Genomic DNA, 24601 nt, shown 5'->3' with positions numbered 1-24601 from the left:
TCCTCTTTTCTTTTTCACCTATTTCTTGAATTAACGAGGGCTGTGTACTGTGTGTTACCAGAGACATTCCAAATAATCCACTGGAATCTCTAATGAGCACTTCAAGCTTTACCCTTCCATCTCATTAATTTGTTCCAGCACCTTGTCGCAGGTACATTCTACATCCTGTATGCTAAGAGTTCAATTATAGGGAAATACATCCATATTTTGCATGTAAATCTTAGAGATTGATTTTTTTCTCAGCATGAAGATACTGGAAGAGAGAATAAAGTAGTTGGCATCACTCCTGAAAAAACACATACCTCACAAAGCAGCCAAATGAAAAGAGTGGTCAGCTGGGACATGACAGGGTGTTGATAGAGTAGCAGGAATAAATGGACTGAAGATTTTCTTCCAAGTGCACATGGACTGCATACACTTAAAATTTGTGCTTCCAGGTTGTGCAGATGTTCTTTTTGACTTCTAACCTTCTGGACTTTTCTTGGATCTATGAGAAAAACTGTCAATATGCTGTATCTTTTAAGAGGCTTACCTTTGTATTATATTGTGCTTTAATTCAAGCCTTAAGCCAAAGCTATTTTTAGGTATGACTTGGTGCAGGAGGCAGCTTATTTAATCACATGAAAATTTGGAGAGAGTGGAACAGTTTCATGGCTGCTCCTTGAAAGATAGCACCACAGCATGTTTCTCTGCTCAAGCTGGCATTATAATTAGTTTTCTATAGGTACTTGGCTGACTTTGGATTTAAGGGGATTTAAGTTTTAAGCAGTGTTTCCCAGACTCATTATGCTTGAAGATGTCTGAAGGGAGAAATAGCGGAAAAGCTGAAGAGATGTAAATCCCTGTAGACTGCTGACATGATGTCACTTCATTGGACATAAGGGGAAGGGGCTTTTACTCTAGTGACCGGGGAGAATGGCAGTCCCTTCTCAGATGGAAGTGCAGGCTGCTGCTCACCTGACCACTTTTCTTTTGCCCTTCTTTCCTTTCTACCTCTGATATGCCAGTTATCTGAACATGTGAACTTGGTGCAAAACCATTGCCTTAGAAATACAAGAGTGTTGAAGAGTGGTACAAGCTGCACAGGTACACAGCATGCTACCAGAAACACCTCACAGATGGAAGAGAGAAAATTCTCATGAATCAAGAAGAAGAAAAAGTGAGAGAGGAAAGAGTGAAGATGCACCAATACTTTTTTTTTTTTTTTTTAGAATATATATGTTTTTGAACTAGAACACTAAAGGAATTTTTTTGGATACTGAGTTTGAAAGCTTCTGTAAGGTTTGCAGCTTTTAATTGGATATCTTTAATAGACATTTTCTAAAGACTGTCTAAAATGAACAGTTTTGACTGAAAGAGAACTTCACATTTATTTCCAGTTTTTTTCTCTGGGAAAGGTTTTATTCAACTGTCATACCCACATCTACTAAAGATATTGGCAGACATGCATCCCACTCTACTTTCAGCTCATTGAACATTCAACTCAAGTAGGCCATTTTAAATCTTTCAAGATCTTGGTAATGTCGGTCATCAGGAGATTGATGACATAATTGAAGTGATCTCCATGGACTGTTTGATTCTTTCTGAGCTACTTGCCTTGATGAAATGAAATGAAATTGAAGTGTCAGTCCTATAAACCACAAAGAGGTACCTATGAACTAAAAAAATTAAAAGGAACTGTCATCTAAATATTTTAAGAACATAATGGCATCTAAAGAGCCAGTACATCAAATTTGTTAACAAATGTGCCCAACATAGGGATATTCAATCAGGTCAGACAAGTGCCCTTATGGCTCAGAGACTGTGTAGTTTTGGATATGGTATTTGGATATATGACAAAGGAGGTAAAGGTTTCTATTTCTGTCTGCCCTGAGCCTATCTCAGGAGAAGGTGAAGAAAGATTATGTATGAAATTTGTCAGTGCACAGAGATGAGGTGCATTTCAAACAGTGGCATACTTACGTGCTCATCTTTTTTTCAAAAATGTTCAAAATAAATTCTTCAGTGTAATTGAGGAGTTGGAAATTGTTGAAAGCTTTCTATACTAGCTTTCCCTTAAATGATAAACACCATAAATCTGTGGTGATATTTGTTGTGTAAAGATTTTATCTCCAGAAGTGTCTTATTTTATTTATAATTTGCTGTTTAAAAACAAAATTAAAATAATAATAATAAAAACTCCACCTGGCAAACAACAACAAAACAAACAAAAAAACGCCACAAAAAACAAACAAAAAAAATCCCAAACCAAATAAACCCCTTAAAAAACACTAAAGCGGAATTCATTTTACTTGTCTGCTAAAAATAGGTTTTGCCACTATACCTCTTAAAGTGCATATAGTGGCCAAAATGATGAAAATGGAGTGGGGGATAAAAGAGCGAGACAAAGTTGGAGTGAGACTTCAAGACAAATATGGGTAGAGGACCCTTCTCCCTTATATTTGTAAAGACTTAATTGGAATAGAAAAGTCTAGAACCCCACAGAATGTTCGAATTAACTCTGTTTTATTAATAGCTGTTGAAGACCGCCCCCCTTTGAAAATGGTTTCCTTTGAATAATACATTGTTTCTGATAACCCTAAATTGTTTAAAGATTTCTTTTTCATTATAAAAATTTATTATTCTCTTTATATTAATTATGCACTCACTTAATTTGGCAGTTCACACTGATCATCTGCCTTTTTAAGTGCGTTCCCAATTAGAGGCATAAGGCAAAAAGAGACTTTCAAATTACCTAAAGCTGAACTGTATTAGCTATATACTCATTGAACTAAGAACAGATTAACATATTCCCAAATACACTTTTATTTTTACATTGTCTTCACTTTTGAATTTGTGATAATTTAGGAGTTATTTTTATAGATAGTCTTACATTATCTGTTTCTTTTTAAGCAAGTTTAACTTCTTAACTGCTGTTTTATTGTTTTTCAATTTCATCCTAATCTTTCTAATCACTCTTTCTGCAAAGGGCTCTTAGCCCTTTTTGATACCTAAATTTTTTACCTAAATTTATGAGCACTATAAATCTGTCTTTCTTCCAAATATGGCTGCTTTACCACTCCTATGTCACAGCCTGAAAATAGGTTGAAATTTCTATAGTTTAAAGATCAAAGTATATTTCATTGAAATACGGTTGCGGTGAGTTTTCAAGCACCATTTTTTTCAGTCTTTAAGTCTTAGGCTTACATGTATTAGTGAGTGTGAAAATTTTTATATATTTACTGGTGTGACTCGATTTTTTTTTTTCCTTAGATGTTTCTACTTAGATTGAGGTTCAGTAAGGTGAAGTGCCGGGTCCTGGACTTCAGTCACAACGACCCCACGCAGCACTGCAGGCTGGGAACGGAGTGGCTGGAAAGCTGTGCAGAGGAAAAGTAGCTGGAGATGCTGCTTGTCAGCAGCTGAACATGAGCCAGCAGTGCCCAGGTGGCCCAGAAGGCCCATGGCATCCTGGCCAGGATCAGCAATAGTGTGGCCAGCAGGAGCAGGGCAGGGATTGTCCCCTTGTATTTGGCACTGGTGAGGCCACACCTTGAGTGCTGGGTCCAGCTCTGGGCCCCACAGTATGAAAAACAGTGAGGTGCTGGAGTGTGCCCAGAGAAGGGCAACAAGGCTGTGAAGGGTTTGGAACACATGTGAGGAGCAGCTGAGAAAACTGGGGTTGTTCAGCCTGGAGGAGAGGAGGCTCAGGGGAGACCCTATCACTCTCTCTGCCTCCCTGGAAGGAGGCTGTGGCCAGGTGAGGTTTGGTCTCTTCTCCCAGATAACCAGTTTAAAGGAAATGGCCTCAAACTGAGCCAGGGGAGGTGCAGGTTGGACATCAGGAAGAATTCTCTCAGTGAAAAGGGTAGTTCAGCATTGAAACAGGCTGCCCAGGGGGGTGTTGGAATCAACATGACTGGAGATGAGGAAGTAGGTCTGGTGATGGCACTTAGTACTAACTTTAATGAGCACGGAGGCGGTCAGTCCAAGGTTGGACTCAATGATCCTGAAGGTCTTTTACAACCTGATTGATTCTTTGTGCTGTATTTATAATATTTCCATGTAGTCACATTGCTGTCAGTGCTTGAGCTTTGTGGTTTTTCTCTTCATTGACTGAAGAGCAGCCTAGGAAAAATTTATTTTTCTCACATGTATTAGGAAAAGTTTCTATGAAGAAAGCAGTGAACTAATGAAAAGTAGAGTATCAATGTTGTGTTTATAAGAAAGAAGAATACCAACCATGACCTACTCATGGAATATTACTAATTTTTTTAGGATAGTTTTATGTGCACGGTAGAAATGTCACCCTAGTCCACAGGTAGGTCAGTGTTCACTTTTGTCAATGAAATGAATAGAATTTCAGAAGCCATAAATCCAGTGCCTGGATTATCCTATTTCTGACTGAGGTTAGCTAAATGGAGTATATGCTAAATGATAAATAAAAGTGCATGGATCTGCTGCATTGGGAACCTCAGATGCTACATGGTGGTTTGTATTGAGAAATTAAATCCCTTGATGAGGTAGAGTCAAAGTGAACCAGATATGGTATGTCCATCACTAACTCACTTCCCAATATGCACTCATGAACCTTTCTGCCAGTGACAGATTTTGCTGTTTTAAATCTTTTGGAAATCCTAAATTAGTTTACAATTATTTTGTAGGGAAACTATAAACAAGTTTATGATACTCAAATAATACATGTTCATAGAACATATGTGTTCTTTGGAGAAGGGGTCTCTCTGTCTTGAACATACCATGTGCCATCAAATCCAGGTCCTGACTTTGGTCTGTGACCTGCTTATACCTGCTTTTGCAATATCAATGAACGTAATTCCGAGAAGACAGGATTCCTAGACCTGAAACAGGAAGATATAACTGTCTTGAAAAAAGACTTCATTAAGCTTCTGACTTTCTGCTCCCAGAACTCTCTCTATAAACTTTAAGAAAATCTTCAGCTACTACTAACCAGCAGTATTTCTTACTTCCAAACTGAGGAGAAAAACAGAGCTGTGCAGAACAATCCACCAATTTTAATTCCTTTTTGCCACTTTCTAGGCTACTGTTAATCACACAACATTAAAAGAAGATTATTACAGACCATTTTTTCCAAACTCCCTTTAGAACCAATCGCTCAAGTGGAATGCAGTGGAGTATTTCCAAACAAGCTAGGTCACTGACCTGAAATGCTGTGGAATTTCCATGCTTCTGGCTCTTCCCTTGGGTTTAGCCTTAAATCTGATCATTCTGATGTCTCTAATACGTGGTTGACTCTGCTTCCTCAGCACAATATACTAAACTGCTCAAGAGATGTCATATAGATAGTGCAGATCAGAGACAGGGTTAGAAATGTGTCTGTATGCTCCTTCCATATTGCCAAAATGTAGCTATTCTGTAGGGACTGAAAAATGTACATGAACAATGCCAAAGGCACTGGGAAGTTTTGTAGAGATAGCATGAAGCTGCTACAGAAGTACAGCTGGATAGTTCTTTTTCAGCCAAATTTTACATTTCCAAACCTTATACATCATCAGGTGTCTGGAAAATTATATAGAGTTCAGGATCTTCCTCAGTATGTGTAAATCATGAGATCCTCTGTAGTATATATTTTCATCATTAATCTTTTGGTTTGGTGAGAACTTCCAGTGATCCAGATGTGGTCACAGGTTTAGTCATCAAGTCCCAAAGGTCTGCTAGTTAATTTTTTCTGTCTTATCTGTGATCATGCTCTGAATGACATCCAGTGGTATATTTAGCTCAATTGCAACAGATAAGTTTTTCAGACAAAGAAAAAGGCTAATAAAAAAAGTAAATTCTAAGCCAGTGCATATAATGACATTGCAGCGCCCACTGGCTTTGTTAGTGTTTCATTATATTTTATTTGCATGGAAGAATTTTCTCTATGGGAACTAATTAAAGGGAGAAAGTCTCCAGAAGTCCTTCCAGCAAGAAACCAAGAGTATGCCTTTAGATTAAGGTGGAATAGGATACAAGGAGCAGCAAAAACTGAAATGCTACTACCATTTAAGTGGTTGTGATATATGTTGCTGTTGTTTCTCCTATCACATCTTTCACGTTCAGCAAGAAATTAAAATTAAATCTAAACAGGCCTGGAAAAGCAGGATATTTAATAAAATATTCCCTTGCTCTGGGAACTTCTCCTTCACAGCCAGTGAATCTGTTTTGAAACTCCTAAAGGAAACAGTTATATTAGGTCACATCTGTTGACTTTGCATCTTGAAGCATTGATTCATCACCTGAAATACTTTGGAAATCAACTTCCAGACAAGGTCTCTCTTCATTTCTTCCACTGAATGCAATTTAAATTTTCCATTTTGAAATCTCTGCATCAGCTCTTTAGTTCTGCATTGCCACAGCAGAGCTGAAGTTGATAGTAACTTCAGTAGTGGTTCTGCTTATGCCACTGAGGATATAATTCTGTTCTCAAGACATTATCTGCATCGGACAAGATACAATGTACTGAGTCAGCCAGAATCCGCTCCCTCTTCTGACGATTTCTGATTTCTTTCAAAGCTTGAAATGCTTTAATAGAACCAGCAGATACTCAGATTCAAATCCTCAATGCTGAATGTGCTGAAAGAACTTCTAGTGAAGTTTATTGCAGTTGAATCTTGGTAGAGCCACTTTTTATGTTGTGGAAGTAAAAAATTCTTTTGAAGAGGATAAGAAGCAGAAGATTTGGTGAGAAATGTGTATTAAAAGGAGCAAGTTCCTGTTAGGATGGCATTGGAAGTTTTTTCATTATTATTCAGAAGGTAGTTTACTCAATTTTGCTTGGATTACTGAAGATACTACCACATAAGTCTGTCATGGCAACCTGTGTAAATGCAGAACCAGCAGCATTCTGAGAACAATCAAGATAGCTCTTTTCAAAAACACCAGCAAGATGAGCTATTTCAGAAATCTACTCTGTTCTGGGACAGAGCACCTTTGTTTGCCAGTGAGTAAAAGAGGGAACATGTCAACTAAAAGATTGGTGCAAATTGCACTTTTATCTAGTAAATTAAGCAAATTGCACTTTTATCTAGTAAAATAAAGGCTCACAGTGCCTGCAAGGAATAGTTAAGCCCGTACTAGAGGAACACACTAATGCCTTTGTGCTATGAACATAAGAGATTTTTACACACAGACATATCCCAACCAATTAATACGTTTCTTGTTACAATAAAGCAGCAGAACTACCAGTTCAGATGTATGGTTTTTAAATTGGTGGTGGTGCATGTCTTAACAAATGCTTTACAAATGTTCATGATTGTTTTAGGGAGACACTTACACGGGATAGAGAGTTGCATACTTTCATTTATTTGGACAAATGCTTTAAAAGAAATTATAAAAGATGAAAACAAACTGTTCTTTTCAATTGCTGGGAACTGGAATATTTTGTTCTTGTTTAAATTGCATACATACTTGTATCTTACTTTTCAGTAGATTGCATGTATTGCCCCAAAGGTTTTTTCGTCTATAAAGACTCAAATATAGACTCTAAACCACTGTTGATGGTTTGCAATGAAAAGTAAATTTGAGCAAGTCTGCAGCTTCAGATTTCAGCAGCTTTAATGCTAATTCTGATTCTTAGATAGTGTAGGAAAAATGACTAAGAGGATTGTGAAATATTGAATCAGTTCTCTGCTATCAAAGGTCTTTAACAACTATTGGCTACACATCTACTCTCACTCCTGTGCTGTCTAGCAAGAAAGGTAAAAAAATTTATTTTAAAAAATAACATTCCAGGCAGAGAACGGTGTTTCTGAAAGTCACATATTTTCCTGGACTATGGATTTCCTACTTCCAGTTTAGAAGAGTAATGAAAAATATTCTTTCCTCTAGATAGGAAAATGTGGTATTTGGAGCTGTTTTCTCAAAAGCTGTTGTGATTCCAAAAAACAGTCAGGCTATCATAATTTATCTTGTTGGCAAGAGCAGGAATCATGACACCTGCAATAAGTAAGTTCTCTATGTGATGTTGGGCAGTATCTCATAAATCATGAGGTTTGCCAGCTGCTTGTCAGAGAAGAAAATCCTACATATAAATTTAGACCCACACAAGTGGTTCCTGGATGCAGGGGCTTGTGGATCATATCTTCTGATCCACCTTCAACACCTTGCCAATATTACACCCTGCTAGTGCTCTCTCTTGGGAAAACCTCTTTATGGCTTTGACAGGAAAGGTTCAGAAGTCTGATTTTTAATGAAGAAAGTGCAGCAGTAAACTGCCAATCCAGCTCATTCTTGTATGAATTTAGTATATCAGATTAAAAGGAATGGCAGCTAATGTTTTCAAAATGGTATTTTTCTACTTAGGTGCTTTAAATTAATTTGAGATGTGTGAATGAAATTAGTCTGCCTTTCAGGAGAACTTGGCAAATCAATTTTTAACTGAAAGTTTCCACCTTGTACTGGGTCTGGCTGGGATAGTGTTAACTTCATAGCAGCCTGGATGATGCCTTGTTTTGGATTTGTGACTAAAACAGCCTTGATAACACACACCAATGTTTTGGCTGTTGCTGAATAGTGTTAGAGCAGTGTCAAGGCTTTCTCTTTTTGGGAGGGGGCGCAGCTTGGACAGCTGACCTGAGCTGGCCAAAGGGATAGAAATAACAGTCCATATAACATCATAAGAATAAAAACTGGGGTAGAGAAACAAGAAGGGTTTTGGCTTCTGAGGTGGCTTTGTTTGGATACTGGCTGAGCACTCTAGCTGTGAGAAGTGGTGAGAAATTTCCTTCAATTTGCTGTTTGCTGTTTTAGTTTTGGGTTTGTTTTTGGTTTTTTTTTTTTCTTCTTCCCCATGTTAAACTGTCTTTATCTTGATGCAGAGATTTTCTTGGTTTTGCTCTTCTGTTTTCTCCCCCTACCCTGTATGAGTGGTTGGATACTGGCAGGGCCAACTCACCACATCTATACACTCAGGTATAGACTTTTTCACTAGACTGAGAAAGATGCAGTGTATTTTATTTGTAGCCCATGCAATTAAGGAAGTCTTTGATCAGCAACCCTCCTCTGGATGCTCTCTAATTGCTTTGTAGCTTTCTTATGCTATGGTGCCCAAAACTGCTCACAATATTCAAAGTGACATCAAACCACTACAGAGCAGAGTGGGAAAATCACCTCCCTCAACTGGCTCAACAGTGCCAGTGACTCATGTTCAACTTGCCATCTACCAGGACCCCCAGCTCCCTTTCCGTGGTGCTGTTCTCGAGCATCTCATTCCCCAGTCTGTTTGTACAGCCAGGGTTGTCCCGTCCCAGGTGCAGAATCCAGCACTTGCCCTCAGGGGAGTTGACAGCTCCTCTCAGTTTCATATCATTGGCAAACTTACTTAGACATAGTAAGTATACTGTTACTTAGTATGCCTTTAAGAGCTGCATCCAAGTCAGTTATGAAGAGAAGTGGCCTTAAAATGGAGTTCTGTAAGGGCTTATGTAGGGAGGATAATACAGTTGGTTTCATATATGCATCATCTGCTACTTTCCCACTCAGCATGGGTTACTGCCACCTCCAGTACAGGGGAGAGAATTGTGTATGGTAATGTACAGTCCTAGAATTTTCTTTTTTGAAGAACCGGAAGTTTTACTTATATCTTCCTTCTTCCCCCTGGCTGAATGTATTAGTAGCACATCCACTTAACAGTGTTTCACTCTACTAATTCAGGGCTTTCATTTGCAAAAGTACCTTAATTTTAACATGGGCTTAAAGATTAGGAATATTGTTTTGCTTCATTCATTGGAAAATAATAGGAATACTAGTTGGTCAAGCTTATTTCAAAGATTGCTCTTTAAAGAAAATAGGAATTCAGCCCAAATCAAGAGATATGAGCTATTTTATTGGTAGATTTACTTGGAGAATTTTCAGATTCAAATCTGAGTTTGTCCTGCTGCATATAAGGCATACACTGATGCGGTACCCAAAAGAAAAAAAAAAAAAAAGGTAAACTTTTAGCTTTTGTCAGAAGTTTTTTCCCTTTAGAAGAAACTTCCATTAAGAGACTTCCATTAACAGTTCAAGCACTGATATATAATTCTGAAGACAAATTAATTTCTTGTGGTCCAAACTATTTTTGAACTATGTTTTTGTCTTAGATTTTTTTTTCTATTTATTTATTTATTTACTTACTTCTTTTCCTGTGTGAAAAGGCTTTTTTTGTAAATCATTTGTTTCTGGGCACAGTAAGCACAGAGTATTGTACTGTATCAAAGCGTGATATATATTAGAGTGCAGATGTAACTAAAGCAAGGAAACCTTCCACTATGAATGCAATAAGGTACCAAAATGTTTTTACAAGTTTCACAGATCTGAATAATTAAGATATAGGAGACTGAATAAATAATCTGCCAACTCTCCGAAGCTGAAATGTATCCACGGAGAAAACAAAAAGCTAAGAAAGCTGCCTTTCATCACTTTTTGTATTGAAATTATTCCTTCTGCAAATGTCTTTGTTGTACCAAAGCATCACTGGGTTCACAATGCTTGTACAGACCTTGCTAGCTCTGGTTAAGGGAATTTTTTGCATAAGCACAAAGCAAGTATGTGAGCAGCAGGGAATGCATAAGGAAAGAGGGAAAGAATAAAGAGAAAATCCCTTACTAGACAGGGTATTGTTTGCTCATGGTATATTGATCCTGATGAAGTTTGTGGTTAGTGGTGGTGTGGCAGAGTTTTGGTTGAGAGACCTTTACAAAGTAAGACAAAAAGAGAAGGATGGGATGCTGGAATGTATAATCACTAGGCTTTAGGGTAGCTTTTCCAGATGTAAAGTAATGTAGGCACAGAGATGAGGTGGTTGAATTCTTGAAAAAAGTTGTTGCTAAAAATGACACATTTACAGATTAGGCATGAAAAAGTATTAAAAGGAGTAAAAATAAGGTTGAATGCCTTTCAAATTCCTTTTTTCACCTTCCTCAAAGGAAAACTCATAGAGTTCTACTCTATGTTACATGTTTTGTTTTGAAACTACTGTACTTTAACTAAAGCTTGGTTAATGCTAAATTATTCATTCTTTTCAGTTTATATTTGCTTTAAAGATAATGATCATTTAATTTATAAAATGTGAGTCACTTGATTTTAGCCATCTTCTGTTTTTGTTTAATGTGAGAGGTAAGTATCATTTAGGAAACTTGTAAAAAGCTACCTGTTGTGATTCTTTTAGTGCTAGTGAAATACATAATAAAATACCAGTCCACTAAGGTATACATACATATGTAATGGTTTTAAAGCAAATACTACTTAGAATTCTAAAGCTGAAAAAATGTTATCATGTATGTATACAAAAAATTATCATTTTATGTGATTTTAAGATACGCTTTTAAAACAAATTTTGGGATGTGCTTTGGGAATGTGTTTAATTTGTAGATACTATTTTATTTCAATTTTTTTGAGGAAGCAAATATCATGGTAATTATATAGGCAGAAAAGCATGTTCTCAAATGGCAGGCTTCTTGGGGCCTGAGAGTATTGTTTCTTGATGTCTGAGTTTTATTTTATCATTCTCACTTTTCTTGTCAGAAAAGTGATATTTATATATATATAAATATATTCTAAAAATATTGTTTTTACTTGTCATATTTATTGCAATTTTTCTACATTGGCTGTATTTTAAAAATAATGAAATGCAGAGCAGATCAACAAATAATTAAACATGGAATATGAGACCTTGGCTTGCTTCTTGGTTTATTAGTTTGGGGCTTGGTTTTTTGGTTTGGTTTGTTGGTTTTTTTTTTGTGCTTCCTTTTCCAGACTATATTGTCTGAAGTGTATTACATCAGTTATTTTCTGTGGGCTCATGTTCACACTCTCCATTGCAGGTCAGTTTCTCCTAGAAGAATCCCGCCTGATAGAAGCAGCTGAAATGGCAAAAAAAGCAGCTGAACTTGATAATACAGAATTTGATGTTGTTTTCAATGCAGCCCATATGCTCAGGTTAGTGCTTGAACATCTGCCTCCCTTGATTTTCCTCTTCTTTTGAGGAAAATAGTCTTTATAGCCTTTGCTTATGCAGGATTCTTTTTGAAGCCCAGCAACTCTTTTGAATAATTCAATATTGTTGCTAATAAGATGCAAAGAAGTGGAATTAAATTGTTGCAGCATTTAGCACTTTGCATTTCTTAAATTCTATTTATTATATCATAACGTAACGCCTTCAAAACTTCTGTTGTTCACAAGCAGGTAATGCAGTTTGCTTGCATATAAAACAAGTGTTTCTTTTTTGAAGAACCTTCTGTAGGATTTCCTTTCACTTGATTTTTAAAATTTTAATGTGCATAGCAACTGAAGAGAGGAGACCATATTTCTCATCTTACATGGATATAAATAGAGAATATTGAAAATTTCTGTTAATATCAGTAAGGGAACATTATGATAAATAGAAATCTAAATATTCCCAGGCTAGTAATTACTTTGAGATGCATTGGAGCACTTAGTGATATTCTCAGAATCTGTTATTTAAAATGTGGTCTTATATTTAATTCTGTTCTATCAGAATAGAACAAAACTTTGGACTTCTACTTTAGCTTTTAAAGCTGTCAGACCTGGTTATTCAGTAACATTAAGCTTCTGTCTCTGAGTATAACATAATCATTAAACTCACATTACTGTAATAGGTATCCTCTATACTTATTTCTAGGATAACTATCAAATTATTGTCTATTGTCCACTTTACAGCTATAAGGATACTTGATTTCATTTAGATATTATCTAAGCATGGAAAATGCATGAAAAAGGAAATCTAACAAATTTAGTTCATTAGCACAAAACAGCTCTTCATATAATTTCTCTGCTGAAGACACCTTACTAGGCTCCTTTATGCTTTTAGCATTTTAAATAAGAAATGGAAGAAAAAAGAAAAGAGTGTAAAAGAGAAGGTAGAATCTGCTTCTGAAGGCAAGTGACCTGTGTTTCAGAATTATGGTTTCTATGCCATGATTTGGAAATAAGCCCCAAAAGTTATTTTTTAAAAATAACTTACTGTTTGTAGGTTAGAAAGGAAACCAAGACAAATAGCTCATTGGTAAACAATAGTTTGACCTGACAGTGGTGTATGAGCTATTTTAAGGATCCTTCCCTTCCCCATGATGATTTTGTGAATAATATCTCTCAAGACAGAATTCAGCAATTTGAAACATTTTGATTAGTGTTACAAATTCACAGACAGAAGCAGAGCAAGTTAGGCATGACAGCTGAATTTAGAAAGGCATAGAGGGGTCACTGATTTTACTGAGTGTGTTGTAGAAGGTGGTTTAGTGGTATGATTGTGTATATTATAAAATGGGGTGGTGTAGATCAGTACTGTTTTGGAAATAGTTTTAATAAAGCTCCTGCTTTCTCTGTGAGCACTGAGTATAGCGTTCAAAGTCTTTGAGGTGTATGTATGTACATCTGGATATGAGTATTTTTTTCACTTTTAAAGTAACAGCTAGGCTGCTGTGCTGCCATCAGCCATGGTTATCCTCCTTGATCTGGCTGGGAGTGTATTGTTTTTGGGAGGCCTTCACAAGCAATGAGCTCAGTGACTCTAAGCTGCATTCTCAATTTTTACTGTAACTGCAAAGCCACAACCTTCAAAAACAAAGAAGATGCACCAAACTGAAACACTTAAAAAAACAGGCCTGGTTTAGTTTAACTAGAATCCCTTGTGCTCCTTTGGGATACCCAGTTGATCTAATTTTTCACTTAATACTCAGCTCTGTGGAAGAACATAATGTCTTCCTGATACTCTCTGAGAGTCTAAAGTGGTCTGTAGGATTTAGCAAGAGTCAGGGTGGCAAAGCTGAATTCAGTGCTGACAAATATTTGCTAAAACCCCATGTGTTAACACCTGACTGATTTTTGCTAAAAGTTATGATTTTGTTGTCTGTCCTTGTTCAGTGCTTTACGTAGCAATTAATTCAAATATATTGCTTCTGTAATACTTGTTGAACAAGGGCAATGCATATTCATTCATTGTAACAGAGCAGCTACAAATCCACCAGGAGTCTGGCTCTTCAGAAGCAGATGATTTTTAGGAACTTTAGAACAGTGGGGAGCTGAGGGGATTCTAAGAGGAAAGCAGATACCAAGACACAAAGGAGAATGGAAAGAAGGGAGTACTCCAACTGACACAAAGTGACACTGGTAGAAACTGAATGCTAAAGACAGTCATAAATGAAAGGCTGACATAATTTCAAGTAGGTGACCAACTGCTCTTTAGGTACCCTAGAGAGCTATAAAAACTGACTGGTAAGCAAGTAAGAATTTTGAATGAACTGCACAGCTGTGAGATAGAAAATACATTATAGAAGTTCACAGAGCATGAAAATGAAATGACTCTTGTGAGAGACACGGGATAAATTTTAAAGACGTGTTGTGGAATAAGAGACAGAAATTGATATTAATATGGATGATGCAAGGTTTCCAAAATGACTGCAAGATAATAACAGAAGCTTATATTCTTGTACAGATTCTGATATTTTCTTTTTCAGACCAAGTATTTTACACAGTGATGTATTTTTGAATTAGGAAGGAATCATCTTTCCCTCCTCTCCTGCTGTTTCCACCATTAGCCTAAGGAGTTTCATAAGACTCAGAAACATGTAGATATTTATTGGTTTACAGCTGTTTTGGATGGAAAATAAACATATCTTTCATTCTCTCAAAATGCAATTTATTTTTCTAGTCTAGTGTTAAATATTTTCCTTTCTTTTGAATTCCCCTGCTTGCTGATAAAAAAATTTGAAATGCAACATAAATAAAAATTTACAACTTCTGAAAGTTTTGCAGTGCTGCAAGTTAATTTTCTTTTTCTTACAACAGGATTGTTAACTGGGATGAAATGCAGTAGCTGTATTTATAGATAGCCTGTTCTCAGTTTAGCAGTCACAAGAATTTCTGCTCTTCCAATCAGATATTCCAACATTGCTGATTTCCTCTCTTTGTGACTGAATCCGAAGTAAAAAAAAAAATAATTACTTAGTTCTGTTTGCATTATTGGGAGACCTCCCCTTTCCTAATTACATGATAGTTATTAATTTTTTTTTCCCTAAACAACTTCTGTAGCATCCCGTTAATGCAATGCAAGATGATTCAAGTCATCTGTAAGAGGGGTGAGATGTGGGATGAATGCAATTAATTTCTTTGCAACAGTCTGGTAACTTTTAACTTGCATAATACTTGTCTGTAAAATTCATCTTCTCGACAAATTTGTTTTCCAGACAGCTTTCTTCAAGGGTCACGCAGCCATTTGGGTGGTTCTTAAAACAGTATCTGGTCATGTGTTTTACATTTGTAGTATTTGCAGTGCTCTTTCTCAGAGGAGTTGGAAGTCCCTCAGCGAAGCAGTGACGCGCATGTGCGATGCCGTATGGTGGCTGCAGCTTCAGCGCTGAGCCGTGTCTTAACAAGGACTACGGCTCACTTGGCTCTCCTAGAGCTGCCATGAGCAAGGCTTCCTGTGGGCAGGGGAATGATTGTTTCTAGAGTGAAGGGTGGAAGTGTGGTGGCGCCGCCATAGTATTAGAAACCGGAAAAGAATTTTGCCTTGCCTCAACATATCTGGGAAAAAGACCTCTTTGCTTAAAAACACATTCTGTAGGAATAATTCATTTTTCGGTGCTTTTGTGAAAGGGTTGTTCTGGGAAGATCTCATGTGACATGAAGTTACAGGATGTTTATTGGCTGTTGAAAACAGAAGTCTAAATTAGAGCAGTACTACATGACATGGTCTTCATTTTTCAGTGATTTTCTGCACAAGTGTTTTGGCTCTCCAGAGTACACTGACCAAACATGGAGTGTAATTGCTGATAGAGTATCATAGGCACAACTTAACCCTATGTTATTGTCTGAACAGAGTATATTCATCCTTTAATTACTATCTATGTGCTTAAATATATTTGTATGTATGGCAAAGCCTAAAGTCTATATAGATTTTTAAAACAAAAGAGCTGTGGATGAATGGCTCTTTGCAATGGAGCAGCTGATTATACGACCTGATTATAATTTTGTTGTTACGCAAAAAGGTTCATTAAGAATGCCAAGTACCAGCATTCAGCATTTTAAAATAGGAATTACTGAAGAAAATTTCTTTGTAGATGTGCTGACATCTATGGTTTTACTGTAAAAATTGACAATCTGAAACCTTGTACCAAGCAGCAGGCAGGTTAAAACTAACCCTTTCCAATCACATGTCAGCATTGGTGGTGTTTTTCTCTTACAACAGTATTTTTTCCAGTGAAAAATGTAAAAATCAAAATGAATGTAAACTGATTATAGCTGAGTATCAGGAGAATCTAAGAGTGATGTGTTGTCAAGCACATTTATTAGGTGTCACCGTTAGCTGGAGCTAAATAGGGGGAATCGTTTGGTTTGGAGTCTCAGGTTAAGACATATGAGGGAATAAAAAGTGGAAATATTTTTTTCCCTTAAAATGAGATCAGATGCTAGCTGTTAGTGGGGAAAATCAGATATGTTTTCAAGGTCAGTCCTCATGAAAAGATTCAAGATAGACCTTAAAATATAGCTCGTAACTATGAAAAAGACTATCTTCTGAACTTCTCTTTGCTCCCTTTCCTTCCTCTCTGCTTTTTTATCAACATTTTAGCTAATATTTTACTCTACTGTGAGTTATGTTACTTTTAATAGTGTCCTTCCATTATTTGACGTTGATCCAGAGCTCTTTACTGCTCAGTGGCATAGGGTTACTGCAATTTCCTACCTCTGTGCCTTTAATTTTTCTCAAGGGAAAGCTGTTTCAGGGCTTAGCATAATTAATTTCTAGCTTAGATTTGCACTGAAAATGGGAACCAGAATTCTGCAGCATCTTAACTAAAGGAACTGTTGCTGAATGCCCCAGAAATTGAACTAGCATTTTCCTGACCAGGTTACTTTGTTCTACATTCATTTCTCTAAACTGTTTTTAATGGAGAACTATATATTCAAACTGATTTCAACTTGGCAATTAATGATCCTTGTTTCAAGATATACATGTGGCTGGAAAGCAAGCCATTTACGCCTCTGGTGTAAAGAGGGGGACAGGATTTTAATGTGTTCCACACTCACATGCCAGCAACTCTTTTTGGAGGTTAAGTGTACCTTTTGTATTTGCCTTCTGGGAAGGGCACCTTGTTTACTGTATGTTATTTCACCACTTTCAGAAGTGATTTGTGTTCTGACAGATTTGTGCAAACGGGGGAGGGGGGAAAAGCGCTCTGTAACATGTTCCATTTTACAGTGTCTTGTTGTAAATCCTGAAATTCCTAAGTACGAGATTAATTTTTTTTGCAATCATTTCAAGTGCTACTGATGCCCAGCAGGAGTGATTCGGAAGCAGGTTGAACGAATATTTTTAGACACTCAATCATTTCTAACCACTGCAACCGCTGAGTCAATGATACATGGGCAAAGTAATTTAAAACAGTTAACAGGTATAAACCAGGTTCTGTTTAGCAAATTGTTAGTCATGAAGTGGTTTCAGCTTGCTCAGGAATAATGTGAGAAACTTCAAAGGAATTATCCTTTCTCCCCGCAAGACCAATAGCTGTCAAAATATATTGTTTGGGATTAATTGTCTGTCCATGTATTATGGGGCTAATGTTTAAAATCTGAGTGATGAGAAACAAAATTTGAACACAATTTGATAACATGGAGATATTTGATAACGTGGAGACAAAAAGAGAAGAGAGGAGTTTGAGAGAAGTGATAAAAAGGGCCTGTTGAGACAAAAACAAGTTTGGATTTCTTTGACAACATACTGCACTTTTATATGAAGATATTAAACTGAAAACTGATGGGAAGAAATAAAAACTAAACTACTGGGAGCATGTAGATGCTGACAGTAGTAGTAAGGAGGAGCAAAAGTGTTGAGCTAATACTTCTTCAGGTACCCAGAAACTCATCTTATTCTCTTGGAATATGAGATTTACATTTAAATGCCTGCTCAGAATTATGTGAGTAAATTTTGAAATCAGAACTCTTTTCAGAATTAATTCCCTCAGTCATGGAAACATAGTTTTCAAAAATCTTTATGTTCTCTGCCTTTTTTTACTTTTTTTTTTACTGTAATTATATTGGTTTTGGGAGGGCACAAAGTAAGAAACTGGATTATGGTATAATACACAGTTTGAGAATTTAAAGTATGTCTGATAAAAAGTGAGCCGCATTCTCTTCTGGTGAAGTCTCTGTTTTTGCCTGAGATAAGTATTCAGACTTCTGTATTTCTTTCCATTATGTACTAATATCACTGCAGAACTAAAAAGAAAATGAAGCAAAGAGGATTTGTGCTAATGGACATTCTGAAATGTCCATAAGAACACTTTTAGATTTACATATTTTGTGCATTTGTTAGGGTAATATCCTTAAACAGCAGGGAGTAGTTGCAGCATTTAGTTTCTAGCTATGCTTCTTTAGGTATGGTTTCATTTTAACATGAGGAAAATGAGGTGTAACTATGTTGTTCTTTTCCATCCTGATAGACAAGCCAGTCTTAATGAAGAGGCTGAGAAGTATTATGAAATGGCAGCAGGATTAAGACCTAATGTAAGTACCTTCTTAATGATACCCATTACTTAAGTTGATGAACGTGCCATGGCACGGAACCCTTTGTGTTGAGGAGAACTTGCTGGAGCATTTGTCTCTCAACCTGTGTTATATAGGTTCTTTGAATAGTTAATTATTGGGTAGTTAGATGAAGCTGTTCATTTGTCAAACCAATCACTGCAAGTTGTCTCAGTGAAGTGGTCTAGCCATAATTCTTACTTGGCTAACATACTTGGAAAAGAATTCCAAATTTAGATTTATTTATCTATGTTTAAATGTGTTAAGTTTGGAAAGCTTTTCCAATTTCATCTCTTCACTAGTAAAAGAGAATTAACTGTGAGCCACAGTTTAAGGCATTTTTAATAATACATTTATGCATTTTCATCTGTCATGAACTTCTGGCAAACATTGTTCAGCAAACGTAAAGATGTTTATCTCTGATGTAGTTGTGTATCGGCAAAGAAATACTGTTTGAGCAGATACATGTAGGAGTAAGTGACAGATGGTTTTTAACAAAGGAAGCTTATTTCCAGTTTTCATTGCATCAGGAATTAAAGAAATAAAATATTTTTTACTTACCATTTTTTACATAATATTACATTTCTTTTCAATTACCTTCACATTTTGAGGAAAAAATCATGAATAGAAATGGGGAAGAATTTGTTTTAGATACGTAACACCTTGTCTATGCAGTAAATCAAACCTAGGAAAATTTCTGTCACAGAAGTCTGTAGTGCCAAATTAGAGGATTCAAGTCAGCAAATGTAGTAAAAAAAAGGAAAAACCCAAGTAAAAAAAAAATACTTTAAAGACTTTTCAGAGCTAAGAATCAAAAGCAACAACAGCTAAGACTCAAGCTAACAAAATACAGTAAAAAACCCCATAATAACTTATTCATATGGAATTTCAGATTTTCATGCTGTCTCTTAAGAACTCTCAGAAAACTACTTACTTAAAACTACTTCATACTTGGTGAAATAACAATAAAGACTTTGTGATTCATAATGCTTGCATAATGCAATACTTTTTTGCCTTTTTTTCTGAGAGGAAACCTTAATGTTGAAAGTGTTCCCTCAGCTATCTGCAAGTTGGCACAATTTCTCTTTTCTGTGCTTCATTGTATGCTCAAAATGCTTCCCAGAAACTAAGAAATAAGTTTATTGTGTATATCCCTATATATATATATATATATATATATATATATATATATATATATTTGGTTATTTTTGTGAGGTTTCTCAGAGAGCTTTGGAGTGACTGACAGCAAATTCACAGCAATAGTACTCTAAGGATTAGGTATTTCTGATTATTGATGACAAGCTTTACATGTTATGAACGAAGTATCCTTTTTGAAGAATAAGATTATCAAAACGATTTATTTTAGAAACTTTCTTTTAACTTTGATTAGCGTGAGTAAAAATCTAATAGGTACTGGTGTTCAGCTTTCTTCAAAAGAAATTTACACTTTTATATTCAAGATGATAGTTTAATTTTATAGGTAAGCATGGTGTGCATATGGTTCATGACTTTTTAAGAATATTTTATTGGTGCAGAGTGGGAAACTTGTATCCATTTTCACAGCCATTATCAACTGTCTGATGACTTTACAGGGGTATGTCTTAAAAATGTAAACAAAACCAGAAGTAGTCATACATATTTCTCTTATTGTTATTAACTCTCAAATTTACCATACTAGTTTCAGACTGGCAGGAAAAGCAGCCACTTGAGGAGGCTTACTTGGTAGAAAGCAGTTTAATGCGTGCATGGTGAGACAGAAGCTTCCAATCTTTGCAAAAGAATATGGAATGAAAATTATTGAAGAACTCTGTACTTCATGGCTGCATCTGTGCCGATAAATTAAATGTGCCCAGTGCTGATTGAAACAGCTGCTTATCAAGGTATTGTCCTAGAGACTTCAGTGGCCCAGTCCAGAGCTGTGTAGGAACCATTTTCACAGCCTGAAAATGCCCACAGTTGATTTTGTATGTGGCCTGTGTATTCTCTCACTGTCTTACGAATATGAAGGATCAGCAAAATTACGTGAGTCAAGATGATAAAGAAATATCCTTAAATAGAATAAGTGCTTGAAGGATCTTTGTTTGGGTTGGTTTTGGTTTTTTTTGGTATCCATCACTAATGGTCTAGAAACATTTCTTGACAGAAAATTCTAGCTACGAGATGTATTCATGTGATGTAATATACAGATTCCTACCATTCCATGTATACAAACACATACCTCTATGTATATTTGTGTACATCTCTTTAGTTGCTAATAGGTCTGACCCCAAATTGCCTCTCGCTGAGAATACTGTGGCAGCATTGAAGTCTCAATCTATGCAGTGGATCAACCTTGTTATTAGTATAATTAAGTGCTCAAAGGGTCTGTTTAACACAAGTCTTCCTTCTTCTGGTGCTTTAAACAGTACTGTTTGATATGAGTGAATTATGGAGCAGCATCCCAAGTAAACTGGCACTCTGCTTTTTTTCAGTATGACTTTTTGCCTTTGGTTCCCCAGTCACTTGGCCAGATCCCAAGTTGAAGATCCACTTCTTTGTTATCAACTTCTTTCTTTCACTGTGCCAAGACGATTAAATTATCACTTTTAGACTGATGACTGGCTCCTGTGAGATTTTCATGTAGCACAGCCTGAAACAAATCTCAGATTTCCACTCTTGCATCTGTTTCTTTACAAATGTAACATATTGTATAATATCTCTAATATTGCTACTATAAGATGCAGTCCTTAGGAGCAATAAGAGATTGTAGTAATACTGTAAACGCAATCTTTTACTGATTATTAGTGAATTTTTTATTCTCATTTAGCTATCATGACACAGTTTTGTTCTCAGCATTCTGTTTCATTTTGCATCTCTCTCTTTGGTTTCTCAACCATTCTTGTTGCTTTTGGAATGAAACAATACTCTATGCACAACAATTCCTTATCTGCTCCCTAATATATAAGCCTTTTGGATCTAGAAACTGCTCTGCTGAGCTTTTCTTCACCCATGTCCAGTTTAAATGGCCATCTGATTTACTACTTTCAGAGATACTTAATTGGCTATTTTAGTGCTTTTTCCAGACAGCAGTCTCCACTCTTGCATTTGTCTCCTAGACAAGCCCTTTTATTTCAGTGTCTCAGAATTGGAGAGCAGCAGTGAGCACCAATATAGCTGCATGTCTGAGTCACATTCACATTCAACTAATCCATTTTTAGAAAAGTTGTGACTAAGGCAGCTTAAAACATTGCCAGAAACACAGTATTCAGTTACAGAAAATATAACTTCTCTGAAACTTGCAGGCTATTGTTTTTAAGAGAGCAAGCATAAAAAGATTTTATTTTTGCAATATTGGGGATGATTCATTCATCACTGAACTAATTCTGAGAGGTCTGAGAATACAATTTATTTTTTTCATTACTAGCCTTATTACAATGAATAAAGTATTTGCAAGAAAAATATACAGCAAAGGAACAACTGAATACAGTAAAAGTGTGTTCCACATCTTGAATGCCACCCTTGCTTTTGGATACACTTTTTGTCTGCAGATGGTAAAAGAATTAAAACACTTTGATACAATAGTTGCACCAGCTGAAAAGGAGCTTGGATGCAAATTAAAGTCTGGCTCTGTTAGTGTTTGAGATACAGACCTAGCTGTTTTCTTAATAATGTTCACAATTGGCCTTATTTGCAGTAGATGGGTATTTATCCTCCATGACAGTAATTTCCAGACAAATTTCAGAAGAGCAGTATTTTCTGTAGAACACACTGCTGCTTTGAAGATGGGAACAATTTATCTCTACTGAAGAAGCAAGCATTCTCAAGGTTATGTCTATTTTAGCTTTCAGAGGGTCAATTTCCCCTGGAAAGGCAAGAGGTAGAGAGGAATCCAGGAAGCAGTTCAGAAAACAAACCTACTTTTATTTGCAATTAATTATTTCTTACAGGACTCTCTTTTCTTCCTTCAAGTCCGTAGGTAACATACAGAGATTAGCCTCCCTAGCCCCTTGATCTTTATGAATGCTTTCCAAAAAATATGTTACTGCATTGTTTGCTATACCATGATCAAAACAAAATGATTTTAGAGCCTTCTCACTGAGAAGCACATAAATGTTTGTTCTAGCATTGTTGGCTTGAGTGTACATTTATCACATTAGTCTAATTTTAACAAATTAAGTTGCATGAGGATATGAAACCATAATTTTCTTTGGCATTTATACAATGATTATTCTGACTGTGAGTATGGCTGAAGAAAAGCTGTATTCAGGGATGATTTCTGGGTGCCCTACATATTGTAATCTTCACAAACCAGGAAATAGTTTTAACAAGTTGTTAGGCACTCTAAAATGTGAGCTTTAAGCTTGCTTTGTTGTGGAAAATCAGTCATCCGGAAACTGTCTTTAAATTGGCATTCTTTACAAGAATGTGAGATTCCCATTTAAGCTTCAGCCTTTGTTCAACTTTTAAGATATCATTTGTGTAATAGAGCTGCGTTTCTAATTTTTTAAGTCTGAGCCTGAAGCAGCCAGTCTTTAAAAAGCAGCTCTAGAACCCCCACATATGGCCAATGGCTTTTGGGAAGAAAGGGCACTTTGAAGTGTGACCTCAAGAGTATTAAATGAAAGAGAGCTCACCAGAGCCCTAAGACTTTGAGTCACCACCTAGAGCTGATTGGCTTAGGAGCATTCCTCAAGGAGGTGCCATGACCTGTAAGTCACTACCATCCCAACCACATATTAGTGCTGCTTGCAATCTGGAGCTCATGACAGCTTTAAGCCCCATGTCATCAGCACATTGTCAGATACAGCTGTTTCCACTCTACCACTTCAAAAGGGCTTGATTAAATGTCTTACTGTAACAACATACATAAAGACACACACAGAGAGTGAGGGGGAAAGGAGAAATGTACCTATAAGCAAAATAAATACAATTTCCACTAGATGGTTTAATCATGATGTGGGGGACTAAACCATTTTGTGACTTGAAGGGCTTATGTAGTCAGTTAACACAATATCATATTAAAAAGAAGTCTCTACAAGTGCTTATTTTATTTTTTTTTTTTTTTCCCGATGCTGAAGTACAGATTTCATGCCAAGGGCTCCAGGCTTGCAATAAGCTCTGCCTCAAGCTGTCTAACTGGTGAAAGAAGAATGCTAGTGATTTCTACATAATTGACTGTAATTTCATAGGCACCTTAGAGATAACATACTTTCACTGCCTTCTTAGGGAAAGTGTTCATAATTCATGGGGTTTATTCATGGCAGGACTTCTAAAAGAAAATACTTCCAATAGTACATACATCTTTAAAAAAGAAAGTAAATGCAGCATTTTTGTCTTGGAACATCTGTAATCAAGATCTGCTTTATTACATATTTTTTCCTTCAATGTTTCTGTGCCAAATTTTCTGTTTGATTTTCTCATGAACATTCAGTAATTGCCTCACTTAGCTTTACCGGGTTTGGAGTAATTGTGAGGGGAAAAAACTTAAGCACATTTTGCCAGCTTTGTTAAGGACATCTGTTATTGCCAGGGAGAATTTTCATAAACTTTTTCAAGAGTTTCTGCTATGTTAAATCTACTGATGATGGCAGTAATGGATGAGTTAACAGCAATTCTTGCATTGTCTGCAGCTGATCCTCAATTGACAGAAAAACTGGCTACAGTGGATCCAATCTCATTGCCACACTGCTCCAGGGATATGGCAGATCCCTCACCAGTAATGTATCTATTATTGCTCTTGCAGCTCTTTTGAGCGGATCTGCCTAGTCCGTGTTGTTCAAATGCAACTGGAGTGCCTTGCCATCTGTACTCCTAGTTTCTGGAGCATAGTACAGATAAAGCTGTACAGATCGTTTCCTGAGAAACAGTATATATATGATTTTAACACTTATGTATTATTGCCAGTAAAGCGTGACAATTTACAGCTGCAAATCCTTGTTTTAAAATGTTGTTCTGCCTGTTTACTTCTGTTTTCAAAATAATGAGCACATGGTAATATTTTAGCTTTATCTACTGGTGCTATGGCATGATCACAGAGCTGTGTTTTTAAGTAGTTAGCATCCAGCAGATTCATCTGTTCAGTTGTCTGCCTGTAGTGAAAGTT

The 24601-nt window shown here is 36.4% G+C and overlaps 1 protein-coding gene across 1 annotated transcript in view; it reads left to right on the top strand.

Moving 5' to 3' along the window:
• LOC131592257 (protein O-mannosyl-transferase TMTC2-like) overlaps window positions 1-24601 on the top strand; it is a 231500-nt gene that overhangs the window by 192249 nt on the left and 14650 nt on the right. The window contains exons 10-11 of the mRNA XM_058863654.1: window positions 11802-11916; window positions 18438-18501. Of these exons, the coding sequence (XP_058719637.1) occupies window positions 11802-11916; window positions 18438-18501 (179 nt within the window). The remainder of the gene's footprint in view (window positions 1-11801; window positions 11917-18437; window positions 18502-24601) is intronic.

Source organism: Poecile atricapillus, chromosome W, assembly GCF_030490865.1.
Source record: "Poecile atricapillus isolate bPoeAtr1 chromosome W, bPoeAtr1.hap1, whole genome shotgun sequence".
Classification (NCBI taxonomy): Eukaryota; Metazoa; Chordata; class Aves; order Passeriformes; family Paridae; genus Poecile; species Poecile atricapillus.
The sequence above is the reverse complement of the archived record's forward strand: the minus strand, read 5'-3'. Positions and strand labels throughout refer to the sequence as shown.